Source organism: Sinohyriopsis cumingii, chromosome 15 (assembly GCF_028554795.1).
Source record: "Sinohyriopsis cumingii isolate HCF-2022 chromosome 15, ASM2855479v2, whole genome shotgun sequence".
Taxonomy (NCBI): Eukaryota; Metazoa; Mollusca; class Bivalvia; order Unionida; family Unionidae; genus Sinohyriopsis; species Sinohyriopsis cumingii.
The window spans coordinates 12199052-12220179 of NC_142975.1; the positions used below are offsets into that span (position 1 = coordinate 12199052).

The 21128-nt window shown below is 36.2% G+C and overlaps 1 protein-coding gene and 1 long non-coding RNA gene across 2 annotated transcripts in view; one reads left to right on the forward strand and one right to left on the reverse strand.

The window, feature by feature from the left end:
- Positions 1-6638, reverse strand: part of LOC149781268 (uncharacterized) — a 103109-nt gene extending 96471 nt beyond the window's left edge. The window contains exon 1 of the mRNA XM_089935355.1: positions 6322-6638. Coding sequence (XP_089791481.1) covers positions 6322-6377 — 56 coding nt within the window. The 5' untranslated portion in view covers positions 6378-6638. The remainder of the gene's footprint in view (positions 1-6321) is intronic.
- Positions 1-21128, forward strand: part of LOC149781269 (uncharacterized) — a 65487-nt gene that overhangs the window by 41422 nt on the left and 2937 nt on the right. The gene's annotated exons all lie outside the window — the stretch shown is intronic.

Consider the following 21128-nt stretch of genomic DNA (forward strand, 5'->3'; position numbering starts at 1 on the left):
TATATATATATATATATATATATATATATATATATATATATATATATATATATATATATATATATATAACACAGCTGTAACAGTGTAAGGCTAGAACTATATATATATATAATACAGCTGTAACAGTGTCAGGCTAGAACTATATATATATATAACACAGCTGTAACAGTGTCAGGCTAGAACTATATATATATAATACAGCTGTAACAGTGTCAGGCTAGAACTATATATATATATATATATATATATATATATATATATATATATATATATATATATATATATATATATATAATACAGCTGTAACAGTTAGGCTAGGACAATATATATATATATATATATATATATATATATATATATATATATATATATATATATATATATATATATATATATATAATACAGCTATAACAGTGTACGGTTAAGGAAATATATGCATATATGGGCTAACGCAGCTGTAACAGCGTACGGTTGGGGAAAAACATGTTATATTTGCCTACTAACGAATGCAAGGTTTGACAAATGATGTTGAAAGCGGTATTGGTGACGGATAGACTATTCAGAATGGAAGTGGAAGAAAGGTAACGCTAAAGGCAATTCCAACAAGAAAACTTATGGAGAAAAAGAAACTAAAATCGGTAGGAAGACGGGCACAAACCACATCCAAAACAGAGGACGAAAATAAAATAAAAATCATGATGAGTATAGTGAAGAAGATAATCAGAGCTACCCGGCCATTCATGTGATGCGAGGAGAATAGGCGAGTAAAGAGAAAAACGGATCAGTTAAGATATTGACATGAGACGTAGAATGACTTACGGAAGAGAAAAAAGAAACAAATCATTTCGACATTTTAAAAAAATATCATTTTTGTAAGTTTTATATAAAAATAAACTAAACAACAAAATGGTTGCATATATATTTATGGCTACCAATCGTATAATTACCCCAGAAACTTTTTAACAAAAAGGGCGAAGCGTGCCAGTGGAGGTATTGTATTATATGCCTGGCAGAGACTGATAAATGGCATATACGTTGCACAAAGTCAGTTTGATTGCATTGGTTTGTTAAGATAAAAAAGAGTTTATCTTGGTTCTGAAGACGATGTTTATATCTGTTTTGTTTATATTGAGTCTGAATAATAACCGATACGTAATCTGCTCAGTTTTGATTTATTTCTTAGACTACAGATGGAACTCGGTGATTACAAGCAAAAGGGAACCGTGTTCTTCTTTGTAGACACGCTGTAAAGGCGGATTACGTAGTATATGACTCAAACTTCATGGTGCATAACGAGGAAAATAATACTGACCCTACGATTCTAAGTGCTATTTATGACCTACAGTTGCAACCTGTTAGACTTATGTAAAAGTACTCGTTACGCACAGTAAATACCTGTTAGACTTGTGTAAGAGTACTCGTTACGCACAGTAAATACCTGTTAGACTTGTGTAAGAGTACTCGTTATGCACAGTACATACCTGTTAGACTTGTGTAAGAGTACTCGTTACGCACAGTACATACCTGTTAGACTTGTGTAAGAGTACTCGTTACGCACAGTACATACCTGTTAGACTTGTGTAAGAGTACTCGTTACGCACAGTAAATACCTGTTAGACTTGTGTAAGAGTACTCGTTACGCACAGTACATACCTGTTAGACTTGTGTAAGAGTACTCGTTACGCACAGTACATACCTGTTAGACTTGTGTAAGAGTACTCGTTACGCACAGTACATACCTGTTAGACTTGTGTAAGAGTACTCGTTACGCACAGTAAATACCTGTTAGACTTGTGTAAGAGTACTCGTTATGCACAGTACATGAAATATTACGTGACGACCCAGATAATGGCCAGTACACGTTTCCAGAATTGAAGAACAATTGACGATGTCTTCACTACTGAAAATGCTATCTCTTACATTAACAACTTCCGAGTAAAGACATTTACAAAAATCATCAAATCATAGTCTATTGTCCTTTTCGTTAAAAACCGCAATTAATCGTCGGAATTATATGAATTTTACAGTGCTCCAACAAAAAAGGAATCCTGATTTTCAAACCGCGTTCCTTACCGATATACAACGAGACGGTAGGGAATTGGTCAATTCGACATCCAACAGCCTTAATGTATACTGGTCAGTTTGACTAGAGCATAAGCATAAAATACGAATATAAAACTGAGTATTTAAGCAAACCAATATTTGCAGATTTAACTAACCCAGTTGCCAAAACAGATAAAACAAGAAAAAGAAAATAAAGCACCAGGTCTTGATACAGTTTGGAATGACTACATTATCGACTCATTTCCACTTTCAGCGAATCACTCGATGAAACTTGTGATATAATAATTAGCTGCAGTGGTTATCACTGAAATTGGAACATGACTCTTATTTCACCCATTTTTAATAAAGGTGATACATACGATGTAAACACAATCAAATATAGAAGTAGGTATCATTTTGGAAGAAATGTTTTTATATTTGTTACCGCTTGCTGATGATACGATGATATTTTCAGAGACAGCTGATGGACTATAATCATGATTAGATAATTTGCGTGTATAAGTTGGACTACAACTGTGAATATTGATAAAACAAGGGTTATTATTTTGAACAATATTTGGGAGATTTTTGAAAGTCATACATATATAGAATAGGTTCATGGTAAATATGTATAGTAGTTATTAATACTAACTGTTTAACAGTAATATTTTGTAGAGTTGGGACGATATTCACGTTCTAAAAATAGATATGCGCACATTATTCAGTACTGGTTGAAATTACTAAACACAGAAAATTGTATTCTTTCGAGAAAAAAAAACAATACTTACAGATTGCGAAGAAGAGAATTACAAAAACTGGGTACTGATATCAGGGATTGTAGAAGCCTGGTATTATATTATTTCAGTCCAGTTATCTTAACTTTTATCGCTTTTTAACCAAAGATTCAAATACATATTTTATTCTGCTTGGAGTTCATGCTTCGAAAACTTCATATGTGTATAAGGTATCAAAGATAACTTCTAAAGCGTGTCCTATCTTAAAATAATTGCTAATGCCAGCCGCAGAATGATTTTAATTAAATTAAAGTTTCATCATGCCCATTTTATTATTATTATTATTATTATTATTATTATTAGTATTATTATTATTAATTAATTAATTAATTAATTAATTAATTAATCTTTTATTATCTTATCTTAATGTATCATCATGCCTCTCACATATAAAATCTTTTACCGGGCCTTATTATTGGCTAAAAATACACTATTAAAATTCTATAAAATACAGCTTTAACAGCTGTAAAATAGAATTTAAAATTCTTTTAAAAATAGACAAAGGTAGATTCTCTCTTTCTCTTTCTTCAAGAATTTATATGTTAAAAGATTTTGACTCAATATTCACAGCAGATTTATTCACACATTTATGCATCAGTATAATTTGTTTATTAATTATGTATTGTATTCTCTAATTGACTTTTTGCATACGTCGAATGAACTATGTTCTGTTCTGTTCTGTTATTTAGAAGAGTGAAGCTCCTGTAGTTGATGATATCATATCAGATTGATCAAACTGTATAATAACTGTCAACGTAAGCGTAACAGTCAAATAATTATGCCCATTGCTTGTCAACGTAAGCGTAACAGTCAAATAATTATGCCCATTGCTTGTCAACGTAAGCGTAAAAGTCAAATAATTATGCCCATTGCTTGTCAACGTAAGCGTAAAAGTCAAATAATTATGCCCATTGCTTGTCAACGTAAGCGTAACAGTCAAATAATTATGCCCATTGCTTGTCAACGTAAGCGTAACAGTCAAATAATTATGCCCATTGCTTGTCAACGTAAGCGTAACAGTCAAATAATTATGCCCATTGCTTGTCAACGTAAGCGTAACAGTCAAATAATTATGCCCATGGCTTGTCAATTTAAGGTCAGTAGTCAACTTACACTAAGGAATGGCTGTCTGCGTAAGCTTAATAGTCAAATAACACTAAAGGCTGTCTACTGACAAAGGTTAATAGTCAAATAACACCAATGGCTGTCGACGTAAGCTTAGCAGTCAAATAACACTAAAGGCTGTCTGTCGACGAAAGCTAAATACCAAATAACACAAAGGGCTGTCGACGTAAGCTTTTTAGTTAAATTACACAAAGGGCTGGCAATTTAAGCTTAGTAGACAAATAACGCTAAGGCGTATCCAGTAAGATTCCTTGTCTTACCTGGTTTGGGAACTCCAGTTGCGGTTGTGAGCGATTGCAATAAGTGTTATATCACTGAAAGTGTGACCAAGGGAGGAGAAGTACAGAAGCTCGGTCGTAGAACACTTCTCCCCTGATCACACTTTCAGTGATATAACACTTATTGCAATCGCTCACAACCGCAACTGGAGTTCTCAAACCAGGAAAGAAACAGAATCTTACTCCTTAGAACATTGAAACCAAGCGGTTTTAACCAAGAAGACTAGAAAAAGACAACCATGCACAAAAGACAACCATGCACAAATAAAATTATCTTTTGCAGCCGACACATTTTCTTTTAAATAATACTCTAAATTTGCTTAATAGCCTATGACTACTATAACAATGAATTATCCGGGATATAATTTGCACTTACATAAATTTACATTAAAATAACAGATGTCTTTATGGCTCATCAATTTTAGGTCAATACAAATATTTTTCGGGGCCCCGAGTGGCCGAGTGATCTAAAGCGCTCGCCGTTACGGATCACTGCCATCTCACCTCTGTCTGCGTGAGTTCGAGTCCAGCCTCGGCTAACGTTGGTACGTGAGAAAGCCTGCCAGTAGCTTCTCGTGGGTCGGTGGTTCTTCCCTGGGTTTTCCAGGGTTCTTCCTCCACCAATTATACTGGCCGCCATGTATAGCCTATCTTGTGCTGAAAAAGGCGTTAAACCCTACAACAACAACAACAACAACACCAACAAATATTTTTCAGTATCAGCAACAAACTGAAATAAACTAGTTGAAACATAATAAAGTTGAAAGGTTTAATTCCTGCAGAAACAGCTATGTAAAGTTTCGCAAACATAACCGTTTTTCTGTTTTATTCGTTTGTCTTGTCAATATTTTGTGTTTGCCTTTGAAAAAGACTCGTGCATGTATGTATGTATGTATGCGTGCGTGCGTGCGTGCGTGTGTGTGTGTGTGTGTGTGTGTGTGTGTGTGTGTGTGTGTGTGATACTTGGATTTTTAACGTACCATTAACAATTTTCCAGTCATATCGCTACCACGTCTGCAGTGTGGCAGTTTACCATAATATTTAGCACTGGGGCATCATGGCGCGGACATGAAGCATCATGTCCCACCCAGTCACATTATTCTGGCATTGGGCCGACCAATCCTAACATTAACCTCTTAATGCTGAACGCCAAGCGACGCAGCTACATGTATCATTTGTATATGTCTTTGGTATGACTCGGCCGGGGTTCGAACCCATAACCTCCTGCATCCGAGACGGATGTTCTAACCACTTAGGCCATCGCAGCGATCGACAAAGACAAATAAATTTTCAAATCAGCCAATTTTGGCAGTTTCAACTTGGCATAGGGACAGACAGTTTAAAAGTTTAATTTTGGAGGTGGGCCTTGTCGGGTGGGGGTGGGGAATATAGCATTTGGAGAGAAAACATACAGCCTCCGAAAAGCTATACAAATCTCCTTCATCAGATTTGTAAAAGAAACAAAATCTACTTATATCAATTATACTACTTGGCAACATTCTGAATCTTGAGATTAAAACAAACCCCAACAATATATCCCAATTGATTGAAACTCGTCTCTAAGCACCACATCATCCGGGGCCCCGAGTGGCCGAGTGGTCTAAAGCGCTCTTCGTTACGGATCACTGCCATCTCACCTCTGTCTGCGGCGGTTGGAGTCTAAGATTCAGCCAATGTGGATATGTGAGAAAGCTTGCCAGTAGCTTCTCGAGGGTCGGTGGTTCTTTCCGGGGTTTTCCCAGTTTCTTCCTCCACCATTAATACTGGCCGCCATGTATAGCCTATCGTGTGCTGAAAAATGGCGTTAAACCCCACAACAACAACAACAACAACCACATCATCCCGGAATAAATTAAACGGTCGGTCGGTCCATTAAGTCTATAAGCTCCCGCTTCTTAAGAATGAATTGAAAATAGCTCTTTGGTTACATTCATGCAATTATTAATCTTATCATTATGATATAAAAGTGCAACAAAAATATATTGTTTGATATTTCTTAAAGTGCAGCTAGCATATGTCATAAGATCTGTAACCGAGCAAGATATAAGTAAAATAATCCACATGAAAAAATATCTACTTACATAAAGGGTAAAACAATTATCCACATTTTCTCTGTAAAAGATGATACTTTAACCATGAATCCGCAATGGGCTTTTGACAGAGTACTTTATACCTTTCTTTCAATCAGGAATCCGCAACAGTTTTTCGACAGGTCACGTTATTTATATATTTGTATATCTTTTAACTAGGAATCCGCAAGTCTTTTGACAGATCACGTTATATCTCTGCTCGAACACAGTATTTTGCTCAGCCTTCGCTGTATCACCGAATAACCACTAGCATGTTTTACGACTCCATTGATCGTGCCATGCAGCATAAAATTATGTTGCCTTACGCAACCAAGTATGTGCAGCATTGAGCCGTATTATCACATGCGCGCGCTCAGTAGGCGTACCCGAAGATATTTATAGATAATAGGCTTTCCGAAAGAGGGTTGTATGAAACGTTGACAGCTAGTAAAACTAGATGTTGTTGTTTTTTTTTTTGTTTTTTTTTTTTTAAATCCACTTCCACTTTAGTTTATGACGGCCTCAAGGCTTCTCGTTTTCTGTTATCACAATAATCTAATATGACTAAACAATGATCATGTAGAAATCCATCTCTTCCCGATAGCAATGTTATAACTTTATCGGAAGAGGGTGTGCAGAGGCTTCGCCCAAAGGGATAAGCTAATAGTACTCTCATATAAAACCTCCAGATTTTCACGTAGTTCGATGGGATTAAAGAATGAGGACTCATTAATGTTGATATACTGTAAAAATATTGACGATGTAGTTTTCCAAGATACCTTCGACATCCTCCGTTAGTAGTGTCACGTATTTTTTTTAAATGCCGGAATATCGTTTACTTCAGGTAGACCCTTTCCGTTATTTGTGCGCCATATTGGACAATCGACGATCTGTCCGATGACACAATTATGCAAGTGTACCAAACATTTGATACGCTGTCAGAAATTGACAGATTTATTTGTCTCCGTTGCTATAGAGGATAATAATAATAATAATAATAATAATAATAAAAATTATTATTATTATTATTATTATTATTATTATTATTATTATTATTATTATTAAAAATAATCATGCAGAATTATTATTATTATTATTATTATTATTATTATTATTATTGAATCTGGCAAATCTGTACAAAACATCTCTCCTTATATTGGACGATGTGTAAACTATGTTCGATGTACGATGTCCCTTTTGAACGCCGGTATATAATTTACAATGTGTTCGTAACCAACGACCTTGCATTCCACGCTGGAGATTAACTCAATATGGCGTAACAGCGAAGTTAGGGGGATAACAATATCAAGTTATCACACACCCAGTATTAAATTTGATCTATCTTTATCCACATAGTGTACGTCAATATATTCAGTTGTTCGGTTCGAGCCAGGCAGTAAATTTAATTGACGTAATGATTCGTATATGTCAATCATTGATAATCGATACATATTAGACAGGAATATTTTGTTCCTTACAATATGCTTTGACCTGTCATTGACTTGTCAGGTCATTTTCTGACAGTTGTAAAAAATATGAATATTTAAAATTCCAGTAATTTCAACGGAAGTCTAAGGTATTTCATTTTTTTTCTTTTTGAACTTTGATAATTTGAAAGATGGAGTAAGCTCGGTCTCTGCTGTGCGAGCAAAACGATCCTTTACTGACATGATTATGAAAAAATCTGTAGAAAATGGAGACCCCCCCCCCCCCAAAGAAAGTACACATGTGTGTGATACTTATCAACGTTTAAAATGCACCATGAAGGTAGTAATGCCCAAAAGCATTGTATGAAAAGCGTCGCTGTTACCGATTGTGTTAGAGCTGTACCTAAAAAGCGTCGCTGTTACCGATTGTGTTAGAGCTGTACCTAAAAAGCGTCGCTGTTACCGATTGTGTTAGAGCTGTACCTAAAAAGCGTCGCTGTTACCGATTGTGTTAGAGCTGTACCTAAAAAGCGTCGCTGGTACCGATTGTGTTAGAGCTGTACCTAAAAAGCGTCGCTGGTACCGATTGTGTTAGAGCTGTACCTAAAAAGCGTCGCTGTTATCGATTGTGTTAGAGCTGTACCTAAAAAGCGTCGCTGTTACCGATTGTATTAGAGCTGTACCTAAATCAGATTCTTTATCCTTTAATAAAATTTGAAATATGTGAAATATAAGAAAAATAAAAATTCTGTCCTATTATTGTACTACCAATTCATTAACCCATTTTTTATATTTTTAAATATATTATTTATTTTATTTTTTAAATTGTGGCTAGAGCAAAATTTTTGCTTTACGCTAACATTTTTGTTTCATTATGATAAGAAATCTTAAAGGTCAAGTGTTAACAGGACCCATTTTTGGAACCAGCTGATTAATTTTAATCAAGTTAAATAGCATACAGTAGAACATAAAAGTATCAAAACTGAAATCTCCTTGTTATAAATAGACAAGATAAGGTTAATTGATTCACATTGTTTTCGGCAAAAATAGAATTTGTTTATTACGAGAAAGAAAATAACATGCTATTTGTTTTGGGGTATTGTTTCTATACTGTTTAAAATTTTATATAGCCTGAACGGAATAAGTCTGTATTTCTGTTCATAACATGTTGTGTTATTAAAGTTAAATTCATGACAATCAGACATTTAATTTCATGTCAAAACATATCATATTTTGTTTTCATTTACGATCGAGGTCATGTGCTCTAGTATTTCATTTTCATTTTGGGGCGGCAAAAGTTTACAAATTTATACTATTTGAGCTAACTTATTAAAAAACCAGCACAATTCATTACGCTGATGATAAGTTACACAACGCTACATAATGAGTCTTTTTAGATGTTTAAAAAATATGTCATTGTGGATTTGTGTTGTGGTTAGATCAGGGAAGTCTAAAATGGATTCCCAGCAGCAAAAACCACTGAATCTGCATTGTTTATTGTATCCTTTGTCTAACGCAGATATTTCGGAGAAGGCCTTCGTTATTTCCTGGAACCTTACTGCATATATTTCCAGGAATAGAGAAACAGTCACGACTTCTCCTTTTTATCCAATTACATCGCCATATTTGTAACCTGGTGAGATTATCTCTGAAGTAAGGCCAGAGCGCAAGGTCAGAATTGTTTTATGTTGCAAATCAGTCCACGGCAACATTGACCGTAAACGATTTCGACGCACCCCACACCCCCAACCCATTATCACGATTATTTTGCTCGCTTTAATATCAGTATAATGATTTAGAATGTGAGCAAATACAAATGAAGTCTGCTTGAATTTCGCACAGAGATTACGGGCAATTGGATGAATGTTTAATATCATCGACCCTAAATTTTCAATACTGTTTGGCTTTATTTTATTTCCTTAAATTTATAGAAAGCTGGACAAAAGTGAGACATTTTGAGATAAAAGATGTATAATTCAGCGGTGATGTTTGCTTTAGCGCTTTAACAACATAAATCAAATTTTGAAATGTGATTTATCTTTCTTTGGCAAATACACAAAATATTTTGACGAAAATATGTTTGCATTTAACAAATATTTTATTCAGCTCGGTCAGAATTAAATGAATGCACCGCATAGATAATAATAATAATAATAATAATAATAATAATAATGATAATAATAATATTAATAGAAACAACAGGAAAAGCAAGAATAACAACAATAAAAACAAAAACAATAATAATAATATGTATGTCCACTGTATCATTTCAAATGCCAAAAACTCGGCCACCACAAAGATATGTGCAAGAAGTAACCACTCTGTCCAAGATGCCGGTAGGTTGGTCATAATGGATAGTCCTGCTCAGGAAAATCTCATTAACGAATAGCCAAGCAAAACAGTTATCATGCTGTATCGACATTACTAAGTAGAATTTGGATGAGATCCATCGCATGAAACAGGAGTAATTACCCGTTTTCCCAAGGCCAGGAGATATATAGAAGACACAACTCCACTCAACACAGATGGCAAATACTATACTAGCAAAGCTAAAGCAGAGAAGAAACTTTCCACAAATGCTGTTGATAGCCATAGGGACATTACATGGCCAAACTATCAAACCAAATTTACAGTCTTAACGTCATGAAAACCCGTAATAGTAGCTACTCAAACCGTCATTGAAGTACATAATTCAAGTAATCAGTGTGACAGTGTGGAAATTAAGACTCAGTCTGTTACAATCTCACTACACACACAAAAGACAACACAGAAAGCACCCTGGGAAAAGAGCAGCAACACACTGATCCACATGGACAGATGCTCGGGTGTAACACTGAAATTCCCAACTCATCTTCCGTAAACCGATTAAATCCGGTCCACCAAAAGAGGAGCATCAGCCTGCTGCTCCGGTGGTAATGAGTGCTCTAAACTTAATAAGGAGAGACTTAAAGAATATACTTGAATTCCCAAAGGATCTGACGATTTGATACATTTTACTAGATACTATGGACATTGGAGAAACAGACTGCTATCGCACCAAGGAAGCCTCCCATAAATCCTATATTTTCACCACTTTCAAATATGTCTGACACGATACTACACTGCAACTTCCACGGTTTAAATGTAAATATTATTCAAAAAGTGTAGTCTTTAAGATGATGATCAACTAGATGCGTGTCCTCAATAACTCTTTCTAAGAAAGTGAAATTGTTTATCTTGAAATCTTTACCACATACAGTAGCTTTTAAATTATGCTGATAAAGATGCTGGAGGAGTGTCTGTCATTATAACAAAAATAATCTCCTCACAGCCAAAAATGATCTCAATACTGTATAGGCTGTAGTAGTTTTTGTGCCGTTACATACAAATCTTTCGCTTTGTTCAGTGGATCTCCATTCCAGCACTCCAGTCAATCGATGCCATCTTGACCATCGTTTTGAGCATTTGCCGGTTCCTTATGTTTCGCCTGGGGACTTAAACGACCATCGTGCTTTGTAACTGTAAATATATCAGCAAGTGAGGTAAGAAGATAGAGAACTCGCTTTCAAAATAAAATGTTTGCTGATGAAACGTTTATACTGGCAAAATGCTAATTTGCAAGTAATTACTATACTTATGTAAAACAGAAAAGGTTTTCACACAGTAAACAATTTCTGCGTTTACAAATATAAGAACAACTACAAAGAAACTGATCCAGACAAATTCAGAAAGAATTAACTTTGCCATCAATTAGAGTAAAAAGTGCTTTGCAATTCAGTCTTTGCAGACAACCCCAAAGAGTCATAATATTTTAAGACAGCGGAAGTGACGTTACTGCTACATCCAATAGGAAATGCTTGCTGAATTTTAATGGCCCTAATAAAAAGTAGGAATATGTTGCAGGATTATTTTATAAATGCCGTTTGATATTTAAGTCTAATTTCTAACCAACCTTAAGCAGCATTCGGACATAGTTTGTTAGAATTGGTGCAGAAAATAAAAATGTGTGTGAAAATCTTTTTTCTTTGCCCTTATGTGCTAAGTCTTCCTACTTGGTCCAGTCTAATCATTTCATCCGTGTCCGCTCCAGTCTTTCGCACAATGTTCCATAACGATTTTAACTTAAAATCATTTGTATTGTACAAATTAATTACCACATGTTACAAGGTAATATTATCCAAAGCTAATGTATTAGCATCAATATAAACGCGGAGAATAATATTAACAAATTAAAGATAAGTTTGTGTTGTGTATGAAAAAAAGTACTGCAGGTTATATAGTGATAAATTATTTATTGATTATTTTTGTTTTGCTTCACTGATAATGGCTAATAATTATCTCCTAATTGCGAGAATGTTAATTATAATCATTTATATTATTATTTTAAGGATATATTCAGGAAAGACTGGCGAATTTTATGATTACGATAGCGGGGGTAAATATAAAACAAAAACAAGCTTACTATATGTTTACAGTGATTCGTGTTACTGGCAATCCACCGTAACCGTGTATGAACATTGAATTTGGTGACTTATTTGTAACCCTCTTAAACATAAATATTTCGTATTGTCCGACACCATTCTAATGTCTACAAAGATATCTTGCGATAGAAAGCTTTAAAGGCAATGGCTATCTAATGTCTCGTACGCGAGCTTATTAATATGTAAAATTTGTTCTTGACTTTTGCCATTGTATTGTTATTATCATTGCATAAAATGATAATGATTATATTAAATATTCTTCTAAATTTAACATATATTAAAAAATTGCAATAAGAATGACAGATTTTTATATTTGTATAATTTAATATAAAAATTGTTTCCCTGATATTTCTAAACTGAATGTTTATTTAGCGGGATAAGATATGTCTAATCACGTGATGATATGAATTGGTTTTAACATTTCCGGGAATAATTGATAACCAACTTGAGTTCCGGTAAAGTATCGATATCGAGTGCAAGAAACGAAACAGCTATCTATAAAACAGTAGAGTAATAAGTCGCTTATCTCGAATACGTCTGGAAATTATCCACTTTGTTCTTGAAATTATTGACTGACACCTTGAAAATATTGGCTGATTTAAGCTATCACCATATTAGATATGATTCTATACCTAGACACATATTTTTCTTGTACACCTTCATCAGCCGCTCGCTAACGGACTTCCAATAGTGCTAAAAACTACATTACCAATTATTGATAATCTTCAGTACGCTGAATATTTCCTTCCAGGTGTTGTGTCCTGCAGCTACCAATGAGGTTGCGCAAAACAAAACTCCATTCTGGTTGTGTCCTGCATTTACCAGTTGGGTTGTGCAAAACAAAAATATTTTTAGAGTTTGTCGTTGCTGGCAGATTTCACACACGATAGTATTGGATGCCGCATGTATTGTCATACAAAATCTCAGTTCAAACAAGATTTATCATAAATGAAGCAACAAATACATTTGCTTCCTCATTCTGTATAGTATCCTGCAAGATCCGTTTAAAGTGGGCAGACGTGCGTTGAAGCAGCAGCGGCCTTTTCGAGTGCGAACGGTGCACACATCAAGTTATAGGGCCCAAAATTTTGGAGTTTATTTAAAACAGGTTATACTTAAAGCAGATTATTATTTCAAAAAAAATATTAACTTGATGTTGGAAACAAAGTTGTATTTGTATATGAATATTTCACAAAATTTCTTCAGTGACATAGAAATTAGATTTTTGGGGCCTGTTGTCTTCATTTCTCACCGGGCCCTAAAACCGCAGCTGGCTGAAGGCGAAAACAAATATGGCGACACTTTTGCCCTTTCAGGACTCATTCCTTTGAGTAACGCTTGACTAGGCAACTATGAACGACATCCAAATTAGGCAATGATCTTAAAATCTAAATTATCGGCTCTAACGGTAACTCGTGTTTTGTCCAAAAAGATTAAATCAAAGACAGTTAACCCAAATTTTAATGACATTTTAATGGCGATTAAACATTTACGAAAAGTAGCTGAGTGTTGGGTGAAGGTGGGGTTGAAACAAATGGCGGGTCGAGTATTGGTTGTCTTAAACCACTTAAAATATTTTCTAAAACGAAATTTTAAGCGGTGTTAAGTTTCGTTTCAAACTATAAATATTGGAAAAAGCTTTATTTTCATAAGGTGGACATTTTGCAAACATTCAAGACGCAATTTAAATAAAGTAATATTTCTGAAAAAGGAACGAAGATTTAACATGCGTAACGATAACAAAATAGTTGCATTTAAATGGAATAGTCTCGTCAAAAGAGACAAATACTTATGAGTACGTTGTAAAATGACCTTACTGAATTGGTTTGATACACCTGGTGATAACAATCAAATTAAAGAGAAATGTAATTATATAAACTATGCGCCAAAGGTACCCCTCGTTAAAATGTCAAAACCAAACGTGTTTCAGGGACGACACAGACAGAACAAAATACATAAATAGCAGTATTATCGATCATCCAAACCTTGAGAATTGGTACATAATTCGTTTCTAGAATGTGACATATGTAAAATATGCAATTAATTGTGGCATTAATGAGTTAAAACATACATCGCATATGGATTTGTGTTAATCACTAAAGTAGATGGGGAAAAGAAAGTACATTAAAAAGTACCACAGGCAAGCCAGAAAAATCGATTCGGAAACAAATGAAGAATATGTACACGACACCTAAACAAAGCTGAAAACCACATACATTGTACAATAACATAGTAGATGTAGGTGGTCTGTGAGATTTTGCAAGATTATAAGTAATGAAAATTATAGATGGTGGTGCATTCATGTAGACATTCAAATGTCATTCAAATTTATTCCAGAAAGATTGATCAATGATTCACATTAATTTTCGGTTAATTATGCACGTTCGTGGACAAAATGTTTACAAGGTATATTTGTAACGCATCACAAAAGAATTTCTTATTATCCAGACTCAGATAATATGTAATGAGTTTTGCACCACAGCGATGAGGTACACCTTTACAAATAGTGTGATTTTGCATATAGTGAAGCCACAGGTGTGCAGAGCACATGCACAGATTGTCCGACTAACATCACTTCAGTTGCTACGTCTTTCAAAACAGTAGAGTATATGATTCATATACGACACTAAGTTATTGAAAATTTGTAATAGACAGGTAATTTACAAATAGTTGCCGTCCATAAGAACCAGAAACTGTTAATGAAAACACATCAGTAACTTTGGGTATGTTTTCGTTACTTAAACAGTCAACTAGAATGCATCAGGTGAGGAACGAACATTTTAACACCACGCCATAATTCGATTCAAATTAAGTGGGTTGGAAATTGGGGGTTAAGGGCGACGGGACAAATTTATCTTAGATTTTCGTATATATAATTGCATGTTCGATTATGTATTACAATCTAGTTCACAAATCTTTTTGATAATATTCAACTGTAGGTTCTAAAGTTTATTTTAACGAAAAATGAATTTTGATTAGAGAATTTCTCATCTATAAAATTTTACACCAGACTATATAAACTATTTGAGAATTCTTGTCCATGTTGGAAATCCGTCCTGAAGCCCTGTGTTAATGCGGGAGATGAAGAAGAGATTATAAGAATGCAGCAAAAGGTAAAAGTAGATTCAACTAATTTCTAAATAACGGATGACCAGTAGACCTTCTTTCTATGATAATCCGACAGCATGGAGCTTAACCACGTAAACCTTTGAATGATGTTTGGATTGGTAATTATAAAAGACATAGACATTCGATGCTCAATTTACAACGTTTTATCCATGATGATAAATTAATACGTTTGGTGACTAATTAAAATCTCATTGCAGAGTTCACCATTATTGGTCTTTTTAAATCACTAGATCGAAAAAGTGTTAACCCACTATTTTATTACTATTGTAATAGAATAAACAATTTTTATGAGGGTACGTTCACTTATACAGAGTTGCTACTGTTTAGCCGTTTAATTTCAAGGGTTCTATTATCTAGCCCGTTAGTTAATATATTTTGCTTGTCTATTACAGTTGCATACAATCATACTTGGAAGCAAGTGGACACAAAATTAAATTTCATTACAAATTTCAAAGTTTTGTATATACATTTCCACTCCTGGCTTACTGTTTCAATTATTTCCATTATTATATGCACAAAAAAGTGTCCAGGCCCTTGTGAATTGTCGAATTTTGAATTATATTGAACCTTAATGTTGAATGCATTGAGCATTAACATATTATCGCATTAAAGCCAGAAAAGTATTTGAGAAGGTTCACTTCGACTCTTCTTCTATTTTCACCCGTGTCAGTGTTAAAACTTGAAGCGCTAGAAATTATGACTGAGTGAGATTTAACCAAGGGCATTGCTACGCTGTCCTGAGAATGTAAACATCTGAGCTACCAACCATAACTGTTTGATAGAACCCATGTCAAATTATCATTTTCAATGGGAAATTGATATACTCCGTAGTTCACAGAATATATGCTAAGTCTGAAGGAAGAAATTATTATCTTGGGGAAAATTTAGGAACCGCTGCCTACGACTGGGCAGAATAATTTAAGGTGTACACTTTAGAGGCAATGTGAATTTACAGTGATGACCTTAGTCGGAATTCTTTAGATTTAATTTTCTGAGAGAAGAGTAATTTAGGCCCTGGGGGAAGCCTAAATAGAATAGTGCTTTCCTGCTATGCAAGAAAGGGACCAGGTGTCTTGCGAGAAAAGACAGTGTTAAGCGCTATGACGCACAAGTTCTGAAAGAGAACCACATTAAAGAACAGCTTTCCTGGAGAGAGACAAGAGAGTACGAAGACAGAAGTCCGAGACAAAAAAAGAAGGATGAAGTCAGAATAAAGGATTAAGAAGTCGTGACGTTGATACACGCATAGTCAAGAGAGGAAGGTAATGCAAATCGGTCGTGGGCATTGAGCTCTTTTCACCACTCGTTATTATGATGGAATGAATTCAAATTGGATACTACTATTAAATTATGTTTACATAATTTAGATTCAATTTGAATTGCCACATTTAATTTGTTTTGATTGAATTTGTTATTTTTCTTGTCTAAGGGGGTCGTCCTTCCCAGTATTCTCGCTCCGTTCTCTGTTGAAATTCCATTCATTATTCACTCCCACCGGGCTATAACATCGAGGGAGTTCATCCTCTAAATAACGCCAGCCAAAGCCACTTAACCACCCCTCTTGCTAAGAGGGCGAAGTTATAGCCCCCTTACTTAAAATGTATGCTACGATTACATGGTGCTAAGCTAAGCAATATAAGGAAATAAAACCAAAACGGTTCGTAAAATTCGCAAAGAATTTATATCCCTTCGACAGAAAGAGAAACTTTATAAAAGGAAAATGCAGTATTACGAATTAAATCCAACATAAGTCTTAGAAAATTAAAGATGAATTCCATGTCTTAAATGCGCTGATGTACCAATACTCTTGCATATACCGATGTACCAATAGTCTTGATGTATCACGTGTTTTTGAATGAATTCACAATAATCCTAAAGTAGTGTTTTAGTTGAAAGGTAATGAGCACTTTGCAATTCCAGTGAAACATTTAAATACATGATTTATCTCAAATTATATCTGAACACAACCAAAACCTCTGATCATAGATTCCTAAAGACTGATATTAAGATTTTAATTAACATTTGTTGCCCAAACCTTTTTTTTTATGTACATCCTTACTTGGCCCATGTTGTAATAGCTTATTCTGAGTCAATCCTCACTCATTTTAATGGAAACTTACAGAAAACTGTAAATAAGTTCGCCTCCAGAGCCCCCTAAGATCATAATGAAGGCTAGTTCTTGAACTCAGATTAGAAAATTCGAGTATACTGCCAATTTATAACTTATCAACAAGTCAAAAATCAGGTACACACCAAAACTGTGTCTTCATGGACAAAGGTCAACGACAGAAAATAAGTAAATTATACATAGCAAAAAAAAAGCAAATAGCAGTAAAAATATAATAAATTTACGAAAGAAACCAGTTAATGCAGGTAACTTTAATTATAACAACAATCTTTAAAATTGTGCACGTAATATACATGGTAATCTTGGCAAGATTAGTAGCGGAAAGACATAATAAGACCTAAAGACAGATTAAGTCAGACATACATATGTATGTTTTGATTATAACATTTTTCATCACACTTTTCGTTCAACTTGTCATTTAAACATGCATATTCTAAACATTGCCAGTGGAACACCAGTCTTTAAATATAAACCTTGTAACAGCTAGTAGGCAACATTTGTGATGACAGTCATGAATGATTTTCAACTTCAGGTTTTCTTTAACCCATGTTATCTTCTTTAAAATAGTCTGTTGTGTTGTATTTTTACAGAATGTTTGCACAAAACTCAAATATGTACAGACAATTTGTATAAGTCATGGGGTGTGCGGGAGTGCATTGGAGGGGTAGCACCTCTGGTGGGGGAACAATCGTGCCTCCTTTAGGGTAGCCCGCCCACCTTTGTTCCCCACAGACACCCAGCTCTCACACGTGGCTCCAAGAAGTTGTAATATGCGCGGGAGCCACACCCTGGTAAACCGCATCGACGGTGGGGGGGGGGGGGGCTAAACCAAGCGAGGGTTTCCAACGGGTTTTAAACCTTCGGCGAGCCAGGTCTTGCCTACCCAAGCATGTGAAAACTAGATTCGGCAGACTGCGAGGACGAAACCAATAGCTAGTGCAACCGCTTGAAAGGCGATCCTCAGTATCGCGCTGTGAAGCGCAAACAGCAGGACGAGGCATGTAGATGGTAGTGGTCATCCACTGCATCCGATTCCATCTCCAGCCGTCTTGACATTGTCATGCAACTGAATCCAGATCGTCTTGGACGAGAGAGTGAGGTCGACGACGACCAACTCTTCCTCACTTTAAACCAAGTCAACGCGCAAGTCACTCTGTCATCCTTCTCCCCAAAGTCCCGTGGATACACTGGCAGACGTATCCGCAAATATGCACACAGGCGACACAGGCCATATGGTATTTCTTCACAGACGCGGGGCAGCAGTGGCGTTCGACAACCACCTGCACTGCTCACCTCCATATCATGAGGAAGGGGCAATAAAATGTGCCCTAAAAATTGACTCCTCCATCATTCCCTAGCCATCTAACCGCGGATGGAGGGTACCCTACATCAGCAGTGGAAATACTACAAAGAAAAAGATCAAAATAGTTCCTATCACCCTCGGCGCATGGAAAGTGCGCGCACGTTTGGACAGAAATGATGTTGACATACCTCAAAGAAGAACTGACCTGATTGGCAGGTATCTAGCTAGATACAGGATTGATATTGCAACGTTGAGTAAAACCCGCCTTGCAGGAGAGGGCGAATTTTGTGAAAGGGGCGCTGACTTCACCTTCTTTTGGTGTGGAAGAGGAAGTGAGGAGCGACGTGAGGCTAGAGGAGGTTTTGCAGTGAAGACAGATTTTGTTAACAAGCTAGCTGGACTTCCAAAAGGGTGTAAATGACATGCCATCATCCGTGCTACGCTCCATCCATGGCCAATCCAGATAAAACAAAGGACAAATGTTATGAAGAAATCCACTCGATCATCACCAGTTCCAAAATCTGTCAAGCTCATCATCCTTGGTGACCTGAATGCAAGAGTCGGATGGAAACACACAAAGATAAGATCCTCAAAAGGTGGGCTGAACAGTCCAAAATCCATCAATGATGAAGCCATTGATCGGCTGCGCCAAGTGTCAGCAAATGAATCACTGGATAACCAACAAGCCATGTTAGAGACCCAGAAACCAATACGTCTGCTCTCTAGTGGCAAGGCTCCTGGGTCAGAATCAATTGCAGTAGAGATATACAAGGAAGGTGGTGTAGCTGTTTCATTTCATGTTACAAAAAGAGACAATCCCACGGAAATTTAAAAATGCCACTATTATACACCTGTATATGCGCAAGGGAAATCTTTAGGCTTGTGACAACTACCGAGGTATCTCTTTGCTCTCCATCGCAGGCAAGATACTAGCCAGGATTCTCCTCAACCATCTCACATCACACCTTGACCTTGGAGTCCTGCCAGAAAGCCAGTGTGGATTCGGAAAGGAGCGTGGAACCATCGCATGGTGTTTTCTGCTAGCCAGTTGCAGGAGAAAAGTCAACAGTAGTATACTGACCTTTTCTCTACGTATGTCGACCTGCCCAAGGTATTCGACACTGTTAACAGAAAGGGCCTGTGGAAGATCATCGCCAAGTACGGATACCCAAGGAAATGTATCACCATGGCGCAGCGATTCCACGATGGTATGGAAGCTAGAATCCGGAACAGAGGTGATATCTTAGATGCCTTTCCTGTTTCAAACGGAGTGAAGCAAGGCTGTGTACTGACATCAACACTTTTCAGTCTCATATTGTCAGCCATGCTCACCGATGCCTTCAGATATGATGACTGGGAATCAGCATCAGATACCGAATTGACTACAAACTGTTCAACCTCAGGAGGCTCCAAGGAAAGACTAAGGTACAACAGACACCATCAGAGACTTTCTATTTGCTGATGACCGCGCCCTCAACCTTGGCTCTAAAGCTGACATGCAAATCAGCGTCGACAAGTTCTCTGACGCTTTCACAAATATCGGCCTTAGGATGATCACAAAGAACACTGAAACAATGTATTAGCCAACCCATGGAAAGCTGTATGTTACGCAAAACATCACAGTCAACGGCTACGAACTTAGCACAGTGAACAGACCAACGAAGGCAGGCCAGTAAATCCTGAGCAATTAACACCACGATTGCTACCATCTCATGTCCACAATGCCACAGAGCATTCAGGGCGCACATCGGCCTCATCGGCCATCTAGGCACCTTCAGATCATTTGTTCCCGATAAAACACTGGATGACTAAAGTGGTCATCATCGACGTGATGGACGAGCTACACATGTTATGAAGCTTGCATAAGGGTGAATGGTAAGTAAAACTTTTACCTGGAAAAAGTATCTACTGTACAACCCACATCTTGCCTGAACGGAAGAATGTTGTAACCAGGAATCTGGCAGCTGAAAGATCACTTCTTCTCAATCTCATAAAACACATATTATTTGGTTAGGCTTTATTATATCACACAATGAGCAATAGCATGTTTTAGAGAGGGCACTGATTGCATCATGTACCATGAAACTGACTTCTGAGATACAAAAACCATGCAGAATGCATGTGCTCAAAGCAAGCAGATGATATTTAGTGATATGGCCATTTTCGAAAGACTTTAATATGATGTAAAACAGCCACATGTAAAGCTGTATATGTTCATAATAACAACACTGTATCCGATTAATTCGGTCGAAGGAGTACTGAGACTTTGCCAGATTGATGGCCAAACTTAACAAATATATAGTGGATCTGGCAGGTGTGTTTATGATCTCATTGTTGTACACTGAGAACATATTTGACGGTGGTCGGTGATT